The sequence below is a fragment of the Lampetra fluviatilis genome, chromosome 4 (genome assembly GCF_964198595.1).
Source record: "Lampetra fluviatilis chromosome 4, kcLamFluv1.1, whole genome shotgun sequence".
NCBI classification, from domain to species: Eukaryota; Metazoa; Chordata; class Hyperoartia; order Petromyzontiformes; family Petromyzontidae; genus Lampetra; species Lampetra fluviatilis.
Window position 1 is genome coordinate 14,612,069 of NC_136278.1, and position 20,935 is coordinate 14,633,003.

The 20,935-nt window shown below is 47.7% G+C and overlaps 1 protein-coding gene across 1 annotated transcript; it reads left to right on the forward strand.

Moving 5' to 3' along the window:
• The first annotated feature begins 316 nt into the window (after positions 1-316).
• Positions 317-12,779, forward strand: LOC144931597 (uncharacterized). Its single transcript, XM_078855644.1, has 2 exons — positions 317-2,904; positions 10,455-12,779. Exons 1-2 carry the CDS (start codon positions 648-650, stop codon positions 11,189-11,191), a joined length of 2,994 nt encoding a protein of 997 aa, XP_078711770.1. The 5' UTR covers positions 317-647; the 3' UTR covers positions 11,192-12,779.
• The last annotated feature ends 8,156 nt before the right edge of the window (positions 12,780-20,935 follow it).

Below are 20,935 nucleotides of genomic sequence, written 5' to 3' on the forward strand. Positions count from 1 at the left end.
GCAGTGGAGAGCGGTTGGTGTGTTTTGCATTGTGTAGCGCAGGGTGTGGTTTAGTGAGCGGTGTGGTTTTGGTTGGTGTGGTTTGGTGAGCGGTGCGGTGTGTGCTGCAGTGTAGGGTGTGGTGCAGTGTGGGGTGAGGTGTGTTTTGCAGAGGTTAGTGGCGCGGTGTGTAGTGCAGGTTGTGGTTTGGTGAGCGGTGTGGTGCAGTTTGGGGTGAAGTGTGTCGTGCAGGGTGGTGAGCGGTGCGGTGTGCGCTGTCTCTGGTGTGCAGGACGGCAATGATGGCGGTGAGTGCTCCGTGCCGCGATTCGCCAGCGTGGCTCAGCGGCGTCTTCCTGTATGGCGTCACCATTTCCGCGCCTCCTCCTCACAGCCTCCTCTCCTTCCATACGCCTCCCTGCTTCAGCAACACCGCGGGTACAGATACGGCCGCATCCTACAGCGCAGGATTCTGGCATTCCGACCTCGCAAAGTTCGTGAAGAAATTCGGGCCATCCGTGCATCCTGCTGTGCAGAAGCTCCTCCTGTCACATCCGTGACTTTACCGCAGCGCACCGTTCGCGACGGTGGACAGTGGCTCGGTGGCATCTCCCAGCCAATGGATTTACGAGCCAAAAAATGCTTCTTATTGGCAAGTCACTGCGGCTATGCTCGCACAGAACACCGCCGGCATGTGCGAGACTGCGTTCCACGTTGGTTCATTAAACCAAACGGGAATGGAAAGGGCAGCCCGGCCGGGGCAGGCGAGAGGTGCCGAGGTGGGCGGCAGCGCACCCTTAGCCCAGGTGCAATCGGACAAGTTGGAGGTTCACTCCTCGGGGCGCGGGCGCGGAGCCTTGGCGCCCGCCACCGTGCAAGTCGGCGGGCGCGGCAACTCGTGTGGAGAGAAGCGGCCGCTGCCAAGGAAAGAACCCGAGCGGGGCCAGCACGCCGACCCTTCCACGGCGCCGTGCATCTCCAGGCACGGACACAGCTGCTGCTCCAGGCTCACTCACTACAGCTGTGACGAGCAATGGCCGCCCGCTTGGAACAAAGAACAAATCCCAATTATCACCTCCGTCTTCAGCCTCGCTCCTGACCCGCTTCATTCTGAAGCCCCCAGCACAACGAGGGGGAGAAGCGCTCACGACGAAACCGATAGACAAGCGCCACGGCCCCACGATGGGAATTCCGTCCTCCCTGTGGCCGTCAAATGCGAAAGCCCCGCTGGCTGTTGCAGCGGGAAAGTAACAACGGAAGTAAATATGAACGCAGCTTCTGAAACTACCACCTCTTCCGTGCCATTTTTACTTCCAGAAATTAAAAAAGAACCCTTAGAAGAAGTAGGCGTTTGTGTCCAAGCTGCAGATGCCCAGACAGACGCCGAGCATTCAGCAAATGAGCGCGACGTAGGGCCCGGTGCCGTGCCTTCAACCCGGTACAAACTCGAACCTCTGAGCGTAACTCTGCCCTTTGGCGCCGTTCCTTCAGGGGCACAAGTAAAGGAGCTTGCAATGGATTTGGAATCGCGACGTCTGCCCACCCCAAGTGCTCATGAGAGTCAACAGCTGCGTGCAGCAGAAGAAACCCCAGGGAACGCTTCTGTCGGTCGGCGTGAGAGTAAAGACCCGGAATCAGTTTCTGCACGATATGCGGAGGGGGAGACAACACCGCGCGATTGTGAGACGCACATCGAGGCAGCAGCTGTGATTGTGGGAGTGGCTCGGCCTGGGAGCAACGAGTTTGGTGCCGAGCATGGACAGCCGGCCTTGGACGAGGGAGACGCTGGTGCCTCCTGGCCTGAAAAGGTCACGGCTGGTGTCGCGATGCTGGTGGCGCACTCTGCCCGGGTGGAGGACGTTGCCAGTGTCTCGATGCTGGTGGCACATTCCTCCCAGGTGGAAGACACGGCCGGTGTCGTGATGCCAGCAGCGCGCTCCACCCAAGTGGAAGACACGGCAAGTGTCACGATACCGGTGGCTCGCTCCGCCCCAGTCAAGGACACAGCCGGAGTGGGAGCCAAAGAAGCGGGTACCTGCTGCTCGTTCGATTCGAGTGAGGAGTCTGCAGCAGAAGAATTCGCGACCCCACAGTCTGCACCGGCCATGAGCGGAGCCTGCACATTTCAGCCAGATGATGACACAGGCCTGCCCAAGGTTACAGTAGTCCCCGGGTCTGTGTGTACCGTGAGCCGCCCGGGTCTTGGCTCTTGCTACATCAGCAAGGAGAAGGCAGACCTGGCAGCGATCGAAAGCACGACGCCCGGTTTGGGTGAACACACGGCCACTATGACCTCAGTTCCTCAAGAAACGAGCGCTGCACACAAGACCTGCAACTCTCATTCTGCCAAGATGACTCTGCCGACTATGTATCCTAAAAAGAAAGTGTCGAAGATCACCGTGAATGGGTTCTGCGTATCAGAGTTTGGTGGGATTACCGCAACCAGAATTGAAAATCTCTTCACTTTGTTGTCATTGCACGCAGAACTCATGAACATTGCAGACTGTGTAACGGATGCCCACAAAGACGCTGTGTCCCAGGCAGAGTGGACGAAACACAAGGAGGAGGCGGCCACGCTCAACCATCCGCGTGTCCGCCGAGCAGTGGAGCGCGTCGTCCGGGCCCTGGTGGTAATGGAATCGGCGTCCTCGTGCCCGTTCCCATTCGTGCTGCGCCATGGCAGGACCTTCGTGCCTCTCGCCGCCCTCCGGGAGACGATGGTCATGGAGCTGTCGAGGCACGAGCTGGTGGGCGTGCTGGCGCGCTGCGCCGTGCCGCAGCGGCCATCCACTCTGACGGAGGAGGGCGTGCTGCGGTGCGTGCCATGGCTCCGGCGTGGCTGCTTCACGCTGCTACGCATGGCCCAGCTGCGCGACGTCTACCCACATCTCTTCCACGCCGCCTGGAGGGTGCGACGCAGCATGGGTGAGAGTCTTCCGCTATCTCTTGATGGTCGCACTCGCTCCACATTGTGTATAGATTGTCGTCCTTCCCCCACACCTCCAATTAGTGCGGTTGACTATGTAGGGTGCGAAAAAAATTCTACATAAATACACACACACACCCCCACTTACAGTTTAACACGTAGGCTTTCGCAACCAATATTATTCATAATAAAGGTTTTTGGGTTAGATCTCGTTATTTATAAATGTGTCATAACCCTCCACCACCCGACACGACCAAACAGTAAAAAATGTGTCACGTTTACCAAAGACAAATAGTTCACTACTTTAGCCCACCGGTGTGTTGAAGAGTGAATCAACATCATTTACAATTTTGAGTACTGTGACGTTTCGCTGGTAATTACATCCAGCATCATCGGGCAATTTGCCAGAATGGTGAAGCCCTCTACTTGCTCCCGGTCTTAAATAGAGCAGCAGGATGACGTCATCATTTAATCCAATCTGGTGCAGTGATTTGTGGCGGGGAGGGTATTGTAATTATATAATAGATTGGTAATCATTCAATTGTTATTATTTGTTTCCCCTATAATGAATTGTAATATATATTTTATTATTTAATATTGCATTTCCAGGCCGCACTAAGCCTATAGCTGTCAAAGCGATTACAGTTATTTGTATTTCTCTCAATTTCAATGGATTCTATAATTAGTCTTGGCCAGTAATAATTCGTTTTACACAACATTTCAACATTATCAAAATCAATTGAGTGTCCTTGTTGACAGGCATGCTCTGCCATTGCCGATAGTTGTGTTTGAGATAATTTAATATTTCATTGGTGTTATTTTAGTCCTACGCTGATAGCTTAGTACAATACAACTTCTCGCAGTCCTTGACTCTGCAAGCGACTCAAAACACAAGGCTAAATATAGAATACAACTTTCAGCGCCGAACTCAACACTTAGCAACACATCGTCCCTCTCCTCTGCAAGACTCGGCACCCATGGTTGATTTCGAGGACCAGAACCCGAACTTGCCGTTGCAATACTGGTTTGGGTGGTTTGGCTTCTACGTTACATCCGAATTTTTTTGCCGCCAGCTCCTTCTCACAAAGGACCCGAATTCCTTTGATTTCTCTCACAAAGGAATAAGTGTCCTTTTGATTGTGACTGTTTGTGCCCGGTGTGCGCGTGTGTCTTTTCTAATTTATTGAATGAATTTCCTAAGTCACATAAAGGCCCTAAATTTCTCGCCTTCCTCCGGTCATCTCAAGGCTTGTGGACGCAGATGTTTTTAATTGCCCCTAAGTGTTGCTCTGTTCCGGTTTTACAACTTTATGAAGCCAAGCCTGTGAATAATTAATCTGTACATGTCTTTTGTGTGGGCGAGGCAGGGGGGGTCCTTTGGCCTTGTTGTCTCGAGGGAGGAGTTCACGGATCCGTCACTGCATTTTTTTGGAACTCGCTAAATCCATATATATATAAAAACTTGCGTTAAAAATAGCCAATATCACTCTTAATATACATTTTTTGAAAGGCATATATACAACAGAAAGCACTGTTTAATTTAAAGCGGGGAGAGCGAGATATAAAAGGGGAGCATCACCAAGAGTCCGGGCGCTTGCCTGGAACAAAGACAAGTTGGTGGTTCCACTGGAGCAGTACTTGTAGTCATGTGAACTCCAGCACATACGAAATTAAAGATTGTACCTTCATCTTCAAGAGAAAACAAACCTAGTGAACTTAGAAATATAATGCAATACTCTTATGTTAGCCGACTCTGTGTTGTATTGTATTATACAGTGGTACCTCGGTATACGTCGTTAATTCGTTCCAGAAGGTAGGACTTATACCGAAAATGACGTATACCAAACAAATTTTTCCCATAAGAAATAAAGAGAAAGGAAATAATCCGTTCTAGAGTATAAGAAATTATATTTTATATGGCATATTATACATTAATGGGGTTGTATAAAATAATTTAGACACTACTTATTACGAAAATGCATACATAAATAAAAATTTAATTTAAATAAATTGAAATAAAAATAAAATGTAACGTTACTTTACCTTGCTGAGAGGAGTTGATAGCCTATGAGGATGGTGGTGAGGAAGGGGAGGAGGAGATGTTCTTTTTTGGAAGGAGAGTCCCCTTCCATTAAAACTTCAGGAAGCTGAAATTCTGGGGTTTTTTCTCTTTCTCTTTTCTGTCTTTTTTCTTGACTTAGACCTGGTTGAGACTCACCAGGTTTGAGTTTTACTAAAAACCTGTCTTGTTTGTTTTTGCCTTCTAAGAATGTTCCTGAAGTGTGACATTGTCTGGTCCTTCCACACAATGCTGTTACGGCTTGTTAGAGCCGTAACAGTATTGTGTATGCGGGTACTATACGCGGTGACTCATCCCGACCCATACAAGTTCTAGCAAGCGCGTCGTATCCCAAGCAAGACGTCGTATCCCAAGACATCTTTTTCTCGTCAAAACACGACGTATACCAAATTCGACGTATTCCAAAGCGGTCGTATACCGAGGTATGACTGTATTTCTAAGTTTACGAGGTTTGTTTTCTCTTTCATTTGTACCTGATGATGATTGCTTGTGTTGCAATCAAAACTTCGTATGCTATTATTTAATTTATTTTTCTTTCTACGTGACTTTACTGAAAGAACCAAAGAGTAAATTTTTATTATAATGTATTTACAGTTCCGAATGTAACAATCACCAAACTCGTAATTACTATGGCTTTCTTCAGCCTCGATGGTTTACACTTGTTCTCGAACAGTCGGCCCCGATGTCGTCCACCTTTGTCGTAGATTAATCCCCGAGCAAGCGCCCTGACCGCGGGCCTCTCCCCCACTTATATACTCGATTGGCCCTACTATCAGAGAGTGCCCCCCCCCCCACTCTACTACAACACATGTGTTCTTTATTAAATAATAAGTACAGTGCCTTCCGGCCACCTGTTCATAATTATCTCACGCGTGCCTTCTAGCCCTTTCCCTGTACAGTTCCCTATATCACCCCCCCCCTCCTCCTGACAAAAAACAAAGCCGTCCCGGCTACAATTAAATTTTTACAATAGGGGACTGAACACAAGTGGACTATGGGATCTCAAGGGAATTTTCTCTGGGAACATGGGATATTTAACATTTAACTTCTAGGTCAACGCATAGCATAGGCCCTTGAAGCAAGGGGGGGAAGGCATTATGACCAAAAATGACCACTGCGTACCGTAGGCATGGTTAACTAAGCTAACCTTTACATTACTACCCTGTTAAGGGGGAATATTTCAAGACAAGGTAAGACACAACCAAAAGGTACTCACATCTACTCCAATCCGTCAATATGTGTGTGTGTGGTTGAATGACACGTCTGTCCTGGCGACGCTCCTCCCCGGCGCTTTTTTGGATTACTTCGTCTGCCTCCCCCATCCTGATCTTCATTGTGGTCATTCCTGAAGAGAGGGGAAAAGAGTGCCGGAGCAGTATTTTCCGGAGGAGGATGCCTTTGTCCCTGGCTTTCGTCACGATGCCTCCGGACCCAGTCTTTCTGAACCTGAATGACACCTTGTTGGTGGTTCCTTATATGGGCTTAAATGGCTCTGATGGACCACCCATTGCCGATGTCCCATCTGGATGCATACACTTTGTGGACAAATAACTTGGACAAGCTCTACAGGACCCTGCCAGGGATGGTGCAGCTTAGCTCACGTGCCCACCCGGACCTGGGGACAGTGTAACCAGGCCTGATCCCCCTGCTAAAAATACACTGGCGTTTCTGTATTTTTTAGTTTGCGTTCATTTGCTGATTGCGATCTGCCAGACCCCACTATCGCGGCTTCGCGAGCTTCTTGCAGCCTTTCTAGTAGCACCCTGACGGAGGCTGACCACATAACCGATTTCACAGGGACCACCACCAATTGGTCTCTCTTGTACATTAAAAGGAGGAGAGCCCGGTCGATGCGTGTGGTGCTGTACGGTATGCCCCTAGGACTCCTGGGATGTGTAAGTCCCAGTCTGTCTGATCATCCGTGACAACATGGCACAAAATTGTGGACCATGCGGTTAAGCCTTTCCCACTTTTCCAGCACATTGAGGGTGGTACGGTGAGGTTCTAATTTTCTTAGTGCCCATGATGTCATAGACATTGCGCAACAGTTTAGCAGAAAAATGTCGACCATGGTATGTGAGCAGTTTCTCAGGGGGGCCTGTGTCCAATACATACACGTGGAGAAAGGCCGTTGCTATAGTCACAGTCGTGTGGTCTGGTAGTGGCCATGCGACAGGCCAACGAGTGCAATACTCCGTCCCAAAAAGCAAATATTTATTTCCCCTTGATGTTTTAGGGAATGGACCCAGGATATCCAATGCCACCAGCTTGTTCACCCGAGATACTGCGATCGACTGCAGGGAAGGTTGTATGGGTTGGGAAGGAGGTTTTATTGTTTCACAATCTTGACAACGATTTACCCACTCTTGCACATCCTTCGACAGCAGCATGAGCAATGCTTTACGGTGGTCCAAGTGCATAAGTTGTTCGGCGTGCATTTCTAATAACTGTTGTCGTAGGGAGGTGGGTACCACCAGGCATTTACGCTGCATCCTAGTGTCCCACCTCATCAAAAGCCTGACGCCATTTTACAAATGGCGTCCCTGCTTGTCCATTTTGATCAGATTCAGCCAGAGCCGGCCCAGCCACTAAGCGACCCTTGCAATTGCAAAGGGCCCCGTGGCCAGCAGAGGGCCCCCTAGAGTCACTGCTAGCTAGTGGGTGAAAAAAATCATACATCAAAGGGGCCTCCAACCAAATTTTGCTAAGGGCCCCCAAAGGTCTAGGGCCGGTTCTGGATTCAGCTCTTGTGCAGAAAAGGACTCCAGTGAGTCATCATCTTTCTGTAGTAGGATCCATTCGGTCCTTATCAGCCCGAGATCATGATCTACGGGCGGTACAAATGTTTAAATTTTGCCACATTTATTAACTTTTGATTTGAAGCTTTCGTGACTGCAGGGATTCATATTCTTGGCTCTTTCGGTAAAATCACGTAGAAGGGAAATAATAAAGAATCAAGAACATTTATTAACGTCGCCAGGTCCAGGCGAGTCAGGGAGGGTCGGTTTACACCAAGCTGCTCCCGTTGTGCATGCGCACGAATCTTTGCACGGTAACCTCGATAGCGTGTCAATATTACAATGGCGGGGAACCCTTCCTGTGCATGACATCGTAAGAGTATTCCTGGAGTTTTTCAATCCACCTTGCCATCTGTCCCGAAGGTTGATCAATTTTCAATGAGAATTGCAATGCCGCGTAATCGGTCCGCACAGTAAACTGGCGGCCATATAGGCATGGCCGAAACAACGTGACAAAATGTACCACTGCTAGGAGTTCTCTACGAGTCATACAGTAGCGTTGTTCTGCGGTGGAAAGCACGCGCCTCCCGTACGTAATTACCACCTCTACATTTCCTTGTATTTGTGACAACACAGTACCTATACCAACATCACTAGCATCAGTATCTAGGATGAACGGTAGTGAAACATCTGGATATGCTAGTAGGGGAGCATCAGCCAACCTAGAACAAAGCGCTTGAAATGCCGATTCTTCTTCCTCCACCCACCAAAATCACACCCCTTTTGGTGTCAGGGCGTGCAAGGGTTTCACTACTGTAGCTAACTGGGGTACAAATCTGCGATAATATAAGACAAAATCCTAGGAATCGCCGCACTTCCTGTACCAATTCTTTATGGTGGACTTTTTCTCAGGGTCTGTTGCTACACCCTTACTGCTGACCACATTTCCAAATATCCAACGAAATTCTGTACAAAATTAAATTTTTATGGTTTCAGTTTAGCTGTTCGCATCTTTAGGAAAACTTGTCGTAACCTTACCAGTTGTTCCTCAACTGACCTACTAAACACAATGTCATCATCTAAATAGACCAAACATATCTCCCATTGTAGACCCGACAGTACTAGCTCCATGAGGCATTGGAAGGTTGCCGACGCAATGAGTAATCCCATCGGGAGGTGATTAAATTGAAACAACCCCTGCGGTGTCCGAAATTAATCATCCAGGGGGAGTTGCCAAAATCCTGATGATAGATCTAACGTAGTAAAATATTTAGCTCCTGCCTATGCATCCAATGAGTCCTCAATACGCGGCAGGGGATATGCGTCCGCTATCGTAACTTTATTTAGTCACCGAAAATCTACGCAAAACCTCATGGAGCCATGTGGTTTTTAAACTAGTACTAGTGATGCTTCCCAGGGGTTAGTCGATGGAGAAATAATCTCGACGGATCTGCTCCCTTTCTGCCGGTCCTACTCTATACGAGTTTTGCCTCGCGGGCTGAGCACTCCACGGTTTCAATGAAAATATCAAAATTTGAAGTCGGTCTCTTTGACCTTGAGTCAATTCGGGGTTCCGCTGAACGATTTCTTCTACCCAGGGCAACCCTACCCCATCCTTCACTTCTTGTTTCCCTGTAACTATTTCATCCTGCTGTAATTCACTTGCTGGGGAAATCTGGGCCATTACTATCCCTTCTAATAGTGCAATTGCCTGCTTTAATGTTTTGAAAACTTGTATACACAACCGTTGGTTTTGTCTAAAATGGTGTCCGCCACCACTAATGAATGGCGACTAAACGTTGGTCCCAGTGGTGAAACTATAATCGGCACATCCACACGTGAGGTGATTAATGGCAAGTGATATTGCAAAGGGACCAACACCTATGCGCGTAGCAGAATCGTCATCGACTCTTCCATCAGGGCATGTACTCTGACGGCCTTTCCTGTTTCCGTGTCGGGCCACAGAAAATAAATCCGTCTTCCCAATGGCATCTCTATACAGCCCTGGTCCATTTGTATTTTAATTGGTAGCTGACTTAAGTAAATCAATTAGCAATAAGCATAGCACTGCTTTGGACGAAGAGTCCAATACCGGGCCCGATACACATTTCTCCTATGCGGATTTCCATCTTTACTTTACTGACATTTCCCAAGCTACCACCATTTGCCGCGAAAAATTTACTATATACTGTTCGTATCAAACACGAACACGGAAATAATGGTGACTGATGCTCCCATGTCCACCAACACTCTAACGGATATCCCCCTATCGCTTCTTCTTAACCAACGTCCCCATGGCCGCTGCTACAACTCGTCTCCATTTTGATATAGATGTTGGCCAAATTTGATGGCACCATGTAAGGCAATTTGATGACTGGTAACGATTCATGGTTGGGATTTAAGAATCACTTATTCTGTCTTGTTCTATTCACCTCATGGTATAATTCTCTTAATGCTTTACATACATTTCTGTAATCAAGTCAATTAAGGCATCACAATTATCCGTATAACAAAGCGATTCATTTATATGCACCCAACTAGTGTGAGCACTTGTGCGGTTCTGTTCGTGAAATATATCGATTTCTCATGGGAGTTATTTTTGGTCCGATTTGTATTTGCTTAAATTTTGGTGACCCAGGATAACTATTTCAATGACCCTTATCCTGGCCTCCCGGGCTCCTCTCCTGGTTACACAAAGCATACTTGACCCACAACGTGCTTTGTCTTTCAGGGGGCGGGAGTAATTTTTCATGGACAACATGCAAAGTGTGGCTGGAGGGCGAAAGAGGAGCCCCAGAAACCCTGGAGTACAAGCTCGGCTCCCGCATCTCCACGGGCAGCGCCACCTCCACCTCCCAGGAAGCGTGTCAGAGTCACGGCACCGGGGCCACCTGGGGACGTCCATGCGGGAGCAATTCCGCAGGCCCCACCGCTACCGGCACCGGCAAGATTCCCGCTCGCGGCGCCACGTCCACCCAGCCTCCGAATATGCCGCATGACGCCGGTGGCGCCAATCGCTCCTCGCGCCTCTCGGCCCCCCCAGTCGCTCACTTGCCCGGGCTCGTGGCTCCTGGGCGGAACGGCTCGGCACATGCCCCGGCAAGGCTGGGGAGTGAACGCCGCACTGAGGACGATTGCTGGGCGCGTCCTTCCGTCGTGTCGCCAGCAGGCGCCTCTTTTCCCACAGCGTCCCCAGCATCTCCGGACCCGCGGCACGGGGAGACTGCAGCGATGCGCACATGGTGGATGGAGGGAAAACGTGCGTGTGCCCGGCACAACATTTTCACGTTCCCGAGGGTGAGCGTCAAGTGCCTGGATGCCTCCGCAGCACGGCGCGGAGGGAGTGGCGCTGCTCTTGCCTGGCCACCGGCAGAACCGGCCATGGGCCCACAGCCTCTACGCCAGAGGCAGAGCCAGCACTCCCCTTCAAGAAAGGAAAATCATCTTCCGTTTAGAGACAAAAATTAGAATGATTGTCAGGGATCGTGCATTGGTGTAGTTGTTTCTGCCATGGTGACTTGCCATTGCCAGGGTGGTTGTAGTCTGTGCACGATGCACTGATACGTGACGGTATTCCGATTGCACAGTACGCAATGCTAGAGGTTTAGAGCTCACCGGATTCAAAGCGCTGCAGCACAACGCCCCACAAGACTCACGTGACTTGCACATTCCCGCACAGTACACCCTGCACCGATGCACATTGTGCTCGCTGTGCGCTCCGCACAATCTCCTTGCGCCTTCTGTAAACAAAGTGTCAGCTCGTAGGCCACCCCTCAGTGATGCACATTGCCGTGTTGGTATACAAAGCACGAAGCGCTCGGCACGAGGGTCAGCATCCTGGTTCGTGCCAGCTGACCAGGGCAATATACACTTGCAGCTACACTGGGGAGGCAGCCAGTGGGGTTTGTAAAAATTGTCACCATTGTGTTCTGAAGCACTGAAGTTATTTGCTGTGTTATTTGCTGTGTTGCAGTAGCATTGCTTTATATGTGTATCGTACAAAGTGTAATGCGAGCGTAAATGGGGTTGTTGCTGGGCTCGGGTCCAATCACACGGCCCGGGGTATTGGGGGGCGGAGCCTGGTCTGCGGGGCGTGTGGGAGGGGCCACCGTTCACCTCAGCTCCAATGGGAGGCGAGGTGAATGGGGGCGTAGCCAGCGGGGTAGTATGGGAAGGCCGGATCTGAGGATCCGGAAGGGGAGGAGTCAGGGTCACGTGGAGGGAATGTATATAAGTGGGAGCCCGGAAGAGATCGGGGCAGTCGGGGAAGTTAAGAGGCTGAGCCACGTTGGGTGGTGAGGAAAGATCCGCGCCATCGGCCACGTGACCGAAGGACCTCTGCACGCCGTCGGCCAGCGGTGTGCGGAGTGCGGGAATAGAGGAGCTAACGGAGGAGCGTACGGGGCACGCGAGAGGGAGAGAGAGAGAGCGTGCGTGGCACGCGAGAGGGAGCGTGCGCGGGGCGCGCGCGCGAGACGACACTGGTCCGAGAGGAGGCCAGTGTGGGTGCGGAGAAGAACCTAAATAAAAGACAAACGGAGACCAGCATCGCCTGACGGAGTCTTTTATTACGGACCAGATACAATATGCTCAAATTCTCTAGACTCTGTGACACTGTGACTTATGAATCAATGCCCAAACCATAACTGGTGTGGAATTAGGTATTATTCGCCTTCATGGTGATTCATTACAGCGTGAAGTCTGTTGTAATATGAAAGGTGCACAGTTACCGCTTTCGAAATAACTTGTGAATATTTGAGCAAGTATTTAAGAAAGTATTTAATCAGTGCTTTTTTTGGCTGAAGTCTGCCTGCCATGCGGCCGTGTGGGAGGGTGCACCGGACATTATCCGCTGGCCACCTGGCCCATCATAACCTCACTACCACCATTGGCAAAGGTGTTCCACACACCGGGCAGCATTATATTCACCGAAAAGACAAATGGAGCCCTGCTCAGGTGAATAAGTTGCTCCAATGTTGATGCTCTTGCAGTGTTGGTGAAATGCACCGGAGCGCTCTCGCCAGCTGTCTACCAGCAGCTTCCATATCACAACCCGATGTTTACATTCTGTGCAATTGCATTGTTTTTTAAATAAAAAATTGTCAGTGTTTCACAATTAAAACACGCAGTGATTAAACAAAACTTCACATTTTTGCAGATATTCGCTACCTCTTTAATTGTGTTTTATATATTTTAATAAAAAAAGACATCTCACTGGTACAGACAAGTTTTATTGCTGTTTATTGAACACCGTGCAGCTGCTGTCTGTGTGCCTTGTCAAGATATTAATATTGTGATGTTATTTGGTTCTTTCGGTAAAGTCAGGTAGATAGAAAAATAATAATGAAGTGAATGAAAATGAAAATATACATATAATAAAAAACCACGACGTTTCGATCGCAACACAAGTGGTCGTCATCAGGAAAAGGGGGGTTAGCCTCTTAAGGCAAACTGTTTATAAAGGTTTAAAATGGGTGTAGCCCAAGTGTCAGCAGCATGGCCGAGACAGCTAATGTTAATGTAAAGTGATGGGCAACGGTGGCGTTGGTGGTGGGTTTCCACCAATTAAAGGGCTGCCAGGTAAAGGCTTAACATGGGCGTAGCTCAGTTGTAGCTTTATTGGTGGAAGCCCACCACCTGTACCATCATTACCCACTACTACCATCACCTCTAGCAGCAACCATCACCGTCAACAACATTAACATTATTTGATAGTAGGAAGTGCTGGTCTTTGGCGATACAGATGGGGAACAAAAGGTTAATAGGACCCTCGGAATATCCTTGGTAACAATTACTGTATGCCACAAATCTTATTTAAGCATCAACCCAATAACAAATTATGGAAGTATTCGACCTAAGATCACTCATGAAAATACATAATACGACCAAAATAATGTATCCATGGGTTTAACCAACCGCCTTTATCTTCCCAGTACCCATCATAGCACGTTGTAGCAGGAAATAATATTATGCGTGGAGTGCCTCCCTCTGAGTTCCACAACCGCGCCGTGAGTGCTGCTCACGCTGCTCACAACGTGAACCAAACATGGCTATGGTGAAGACACACACACACCCGGAGGATAAAGGGTCAACAACCTCACAAAGATTAACAACTGACCAATGATGACCGAGGAGCGAAATCAAAGGAATATCTGCGCTTTTGTGAGAAGGAAAAATGCAAAAGGCCAACAGCTGACCCAAGGAAGCACAAGGCAGGAAAATATCAGATATAAGGAGGAAGCCAAAACACACAAACCACACCTGCTCCAGGCAGACTCCGGGACTCGCCATCGTGATTGGCAATAGTCGGGAGCTCTACACTGACAGACTCTACGTATCGCGGGATAGTCTTTTCATACTTGTCACGTGTCATGCGGCATTGTGACACAATACGTGGGTTGCGAGCACTCACAACGAGGCTGCCCCCCAGTGGCGAGCTCGCTTTATATACTGCCTTCACACGATCATTTTTCATTTAATCACATACATTATACTTACACTCAATTAACATTAGACACACATTTCATTATTTTCATCATTGTTGCCCAATTGGCATAATTTTATACTTTTTCAGATTTTTTCACAACACAATGTACAACATTGTCTATGAGAGTGTTTTGGAGCCCACCTATGCTGAGATGGGTCGTCTGCAAAGTCACAGCCATGTAACTCCTGATTGTTATTCCTTGTGTAACAAGCGTGACCATTAGGTATGGGCATATGCTGTTTACAACTTTGTGGCGACTGCAACGTCACTGTTGGGTCTCGGGGCATCTGCGTTTTGTATATCTATAAGTGGCAACTCCATGTCTTGCGAGTTCAACTCCGGCTAACCTTCTGAGTGTTAAGTCATCGAGGAAGGCAGGAACCATAAGGCGCCAGGCCTTATGGTTTTGGGACAAGTACAGAACAAAACATAGAAATAATTCTGGAAGTTGAGGCCAAAATTCCCATTTAAACTGCACCGTGGAGCACACAAGTCAATATTTTGCTCTCACAAAGCTCTGGGCAAGACACCACGTTACACCGACTTGGCTCTTCTTATCTTGCACTGCTCTAAGAGCTTCCTTGCAGATTTCGAGCTGAGGCACCTCCTATGGCAATAATTAATTTCATTGGAGACATGCAGCTTTTTGCGATTGATGGGCGTAGCTTCCGTTATCACACTTTTAATTTGAAGTCATCCTTGAAATCAAATTGTAAAGAAAAATGTTTTCCAGCAAATGTGGACTTTAGCGGACTATAGGAGCTTTCAGCCACTCCCAGCACGCATCCAAAAATCGAAGGAAAATCGTAAAACCCCGCAGACTTTGGGGTGTCCCCATTTTCCCCTGCGGATTATGGGAGTTGATACGAACCACCAGACATTTTTGGGTTTGCAAAAAAATAGGTCAGTGTTACAGTCTAAAGAGACGTTGCTATGTTAGCATGAATTATAGACAAGCAACCGAATGGAGCAAATACGCAGGATAGACAAGAGACCGTGGGCGAGATTAAAGCTCCAGGACAAAGCGAAAGTGCGAGCAGAGCAGTGGAGTATGAATAAATCACTGTCGAGAGAACCGGTACACTACAGGGCGAGAGAGAATAACGAGGTTCGAATGAGAGTCGTAAAAGTAATACTTAAAAAAACTTTTTTTTAAAACACGCTTTAATGAAATGTACCGTACTAGTGATGGAAAAACTCCACGATTCCAGTAAGTGGCCCCAAAGCTTGCCATAACGTAAGGGGCCGTAGCCATTTACAGCCGTCAGTTTACCGTGGACAATTAGACCGAAGCCGAAACATAACATACACAAAATAATTCTTTAAAATATGTTTTTTTTATGATAGAATATAGTATTGTCATCAGTATGACATAAATATATCAAGTTTTCAGTCGATACCATATTGGGAAGTGGGTAAAAATTTAGTTACAAGATTTGAGGATACAACAACGATAACAACAGAGTGAATTAAAATAAAGCGTGTAAAAAAAAGCTCGAGTTTCACTCCGCAGATGGCCATAAAACATTCACTGTTCAGAGTGAACGCAGTCGTTTTTAAAGATTTGTGGCAGAACACCGTTATTCTGTTGTCATTACACATCCACGCTGTTCAGTTCAGCTCATTTATTAGGTATAACCCTGTGAGCCATTCGGCTCTTGAATCGGGTGCAACCGCAACAAAAAACATGAACAAGTAACATCTTAAAGTGACGACGTGCAACAGAAAAAATTCCAGGAAAAAACAGCAAAGTCTTCCAGAAAAAGCACCGCATATCAATGCTGAGTGCAAAAATCCCAGTGGGATGCAAGTCAAACAATAAAAACCATAAGACAATTTAGATTAAAGTTATCAGTCTAACTCTGTATTACAACAAACATGGCTAAACCAAACGTTTTAAAAATCACCAAAAAGCTATAAAAACAATGTACAGTGATCATAGAAACTGTGATTGAAATTTTACAATAAACGATATATACATAACGATGATATTAAACAATTACAATACATTGTGGATTTCTGACGAAATGCAGCTGCACATAAACACGAGCCGAGCCATTCGCTTGGCACGGTAACCCCAGAAACGAGGATGGCCCAAGACTCCTGTTCTCCATTCGGCGCATGTTTGTTTGCAAAGAGCGTGGTCACGCACGAACGCACTCGTCAAGCACGGCAAGGGTCTCCCTGCTAACGCTGCCACTACGGCTCGTGGTGCCCGCCTCCTCCCCCTCCTGGGCTCACTGTCCCTGTTTGTTTTTCCCCGTGGGAGGAGAGGTCACTGTTGGGTCTCGGGGCATCTGTCTTTTATACATCTACTAGCTTTACTACCCGGCTTCGCCCGGGACTTGGATTCACCACGCCCGGCCGCCTTTGTCTCCCCAGTGGCGATGTTCACACACCACACCAGTTACTCGTTTGAGGCTGAGTCCATCTAGAGGAGGCCCAGGACCGGTTCAAATAATCGTCACCGGTGGTGGCCGTGAGCGGGAATCAAACCCGGGTCGCCGGGCTCGTAGCGCAGCGCGCTAACCACGACACTACAATGCGTGACGCTTCCACGTGCGCCGGTCACGTGACAGAGCTGACGTCACAGCTCACTTGACGTGCAAAAAGATGCATTGTTGAGCTCCCCCCCCCCCCACCAAAAAGTGTATTTTTATAATGTTTGCATGGTGTACAGTCTGGAAAGTACCCACATGGCAAATTTCAAGTTTGTTGCATGTCGGGAAGTACGCTTAACATTTTGAACAGACACACGTAATCACAACTTTGCCTTTTATATATATGGAGATAAGTGGCAACTCCATGTTTTGCGAGTTCACCTGCGGTTAACCTTCTGAGTGTTAAGTCATCGCGGAAGGCAGGAACCATAAGGCCTGGCTTTGGGACAAGTACAGAACAAAGCATATAAAGAAATAATTCTGGGAGTTGAGGCCAAAATTCCGATTTAAGCTGCACCGTGGAGCACACAAGTCAATATTTTGCTCTCACAAAGCTCTGGGCAAGACACCTCGTTACACCGACTTGGCTCTTGTTATCTTGCACTGCTCTAAGAGCTTCCTTGCAGATTTCGAGCTGAGGCACCTCCTATGGCAATAATTAATTTCATTGGAGACACGCAGCTCTTTGCGATTGATGGGCGTAGCTTCCGTTATCACACTTTTAATTTGAAGTCATCCTTGGAATCAAATTGTAAAGAAAAATGTTTTCCAGCAAATGTGGACTTTAGCGGACTATAGGAGCTTTCAGCCACTCCCAGCACGCATCCAAAAATCGAAGGAAAATCGTAAAACCCCGCAGACTTTGGGGTGTCCCCATTTTCCCCTGCGGATTATGGGAGTTGATACGAACCACCAGACTTTTTTGGGTTTGCAAAAAAATAGGTCAGTGTTACAGTCTAAAGAGACGTTGCTATGTTAGCATGAATTATAGACAAGCAACCGAATGGAGCAAATACGCAGGATAGACAAGAGACCGTGGGCGAGATTAAAGCTCCAGGACAAAGCGAAAGTGCGAGCAGAGCAGTGGAGTATGAATAAATCACTGTCGAGAGAACCGGTACACTACAGGGCGATAGAAAATAACGAGGCTCGAATGAGAGTCGTAAAAGTAACACTTAAAAAAACTTTTTTTAAAAACACGCTTTAATGAAATGTACCGTACTAGTGATGGAAAAACTCCACGATTCCAGGAAGTGGCCCCGAAGCTTTCCATAACGTAAGGGGCCGTAGCCATTTACAGCCGTCAGTTTACCGTGGACAATTAGACCGAAGCCGAAACATAACATACGCAAAATAATGCTTTAAAATGTTTTTTTTTATGATAGAATATAGTATTGTCCTCAGTATGACATATATCAAGTTTTCAGTCGATACCATATTGGGAAGTGGGTAAAAATTTAGTTACAAGATTTGAGGATACAACAACGACAACAACAGAGTGAATTAAAAGAAAGCGTGTAAAAAAAAGCTCGAGTTTCACTCCGCAGATGGCCATAAAACATTCACTGTTCAGAGTAAACGCAGTCGTTTTTAAAGATTTGTGGCAGAACACCGTTATTCTGTTGTCATTACACATCCACGCTGTTCAGTTCAGCTCATTTATTAGGTATAACCCTGTGAGCCATTCGGCTCTTGAATCGGGTGCAACCGCAACAAAAAACATGAACAAGAAACATCTTAAAGTGACGACGTGCAACAAAAAAAATTCAGGAAAAAACAGCAAAGTCTTCCAGAAAAAGCACCGCATATCAATGCTGAGTGCAAAAATCCCAGTGGGATGCAAGTCAAACAATAAAAGCCATAAGACAATTTAGATTAAAGTTATCAGTCTAACTCTGTACTACAACAAACATGGCTAAACCAAAACGTTTAAAAAATCACCAAAAAGCTATAAAAACAATGTAACAGTGATCATAGAAAGTGTGATTGAAATTTTACAATAAGTGATATATACATAACGATGATATTAAATAATTACAATACATTGTGGATTTCTGACGAAATGCAGCTGCACATAAACACGAGCCGAGCCATTCGCTTGGCACGGTAACCCCAGAAACGAGGATGGCCCAAGACTCCTGTTCTCCATTCGGCGCATATTTGTTTGCAAAGAGCGTGGTCACGCACGAACGCACTCGTCAAGCACGGCAAGGGTCTCCCTGCTAACGCTGCCACTACGGCTCGTGGTGCCCGCCTCCTCCCCCTCCTGGGCTCACTGTCCCTGTTTGTTTTTCCCCGTGGGAGGAGAGGTCACTGTTGGGTCTCGGGGCATCTGTCTTTTATACATCTACTAGCTTTACTACCCGGCTTCGCCCGGGACTTGGATTCACCACGCCCGGCCGCCTTTGTCTCCCCAGTGGCGATGTTCACACACCACACCAATTACTCGTTTGAGGCTGAGTCCATCTAGAGGAGGCCCAGGACCGGTTCAAATAATCGTCATCGGTGGTGGCCGTGAGCGGGAATCAAACCCGGGTCGCCGGGCTCGTAGCGCAACGCGCTAACCACGACACTACAATGCGTGACGCTTCCACGTGCGCGGGTCACGTGACAGAGCTGACGTCACAGCTCACTTGCCGTGCAAAAAGATGCATTATTGAGCTCCCACCAAAAAGTGTATTTTTATAATGTTTGCATGGTGTACAGTCTGGAAAGTACCCACATGGCAAATTTCAAGTTTGTTGCATGTCGGGAAGTACGCTAAACATTTTGAACAGACACACATAATCACCACTTTGCCTTTTATATATATGGAGATAAGTGGAAACTCCATGTTTTGCGAGTTCACCTCCGGCTAACCTTCTGACTGTTAAGTCATCGCGGAAGGCAGGAACCATAAGGCCTGGCTTTGGGACAAGTACAGAACAAAGCATATAAAGAAATAATTCTGGGAGTTGAGGCCAAAATTCCGATTTAATCTGCACCGTGGAGCACACAAGTCATTATTTTGCTCTCACAAAGCTCTGGGCAAGACACCTCGTTACACCGACTTGGCTCTTCTTATCTCGCACTGCTCTCAGAGCTTCCTTGCAGATTTCGAGCTGAGGCACCTCCTATGGCAATAATACATTTCATTGGACACACGCAGCTCTTTGCGATTGATGGGCGTAGCTTCCGTTATCACACTTTTAATTTGAAGTCTTCCTTGGAATCAAATTGTAAAGATTCAGTTTTTTCCAGCAAATTTGGACTTTTGTGGACTATAGGAGTTTTAAGCCACACCCGGCACGGATCCAAAATCCGAAGGAACACCGGAAAACCCCGCAGACGTCACTGTTCAGAGTGCACGCAGTGGTTTTAAAGTTTTGTGGCACAACACTCGGTTGTCATTACACATCCACTGATATTAAACAATTACAATACATTGTGAATTTCTGACAAAATGCAGCTGCACATAAACACGAGCCGAGCCACTCGCTTGGCACGGTCACCCCAGACACGAGGAGGGCCCAAGACTCCTGTTCTCACTCACTGTCCCTGTTTGTTTTTCCCCTTGGGAGGAGAGGTCACTGTTGGGTCTCGGGGCATCTGTGTTTTATACATCTACTAGCTTTACTACCCGGCTTCGTCCGGGACTTGGATTCACCACTCCCGGCCGCCTTTGTCTCCCCAGTGGCGATATTCACACACTACACCAGTTACTCGATTGAGGCTGAGTCGACTTGGGGAGTCCCAGGACCGGTTCAAATAATTGTCACCGGTGGTGGCCGTGAGCGGGAATCGAACTCGGGTCGCAGGATTCGTAGCGCGGCGCGCTTCCACATGCGCGGGTCACATGACATATGTGACGTCACAGCTCACTTTCCGTGCAAAAAAAGATGCATTATTGAGCTCCCCCCCCTAAAAAAAAAACCTAAAGTGTATTTTTATCATTCTTGCATGGTGTACCGTCTGGAAAGTACCCACATGGCAAGTTTCCAGTTTGTTGCATATCGGGAAGTACGCTAAACATTTTGAAAAGACACACATTCCCAAATTTCCCTTTTATATATAAGAAGAAAGATAAGTGGCAACTCCATGTCTTGCGAGTTCACCTCCGGCTAACCTTCTGAGTGTTAAGTCATCGAGGAAGGCAGGAACCATAAGGCCTGGTTTTGGGACAAGTACAGAACAAAGCATATAAAGAAATAATTCTGGTACTTGAGGCCAAAATTCCGATTTAAGCTGCACCATGGAGCACACAAGTCAATATTTTGCTCTCGCAAAGCTCTGGGCAAGACACCG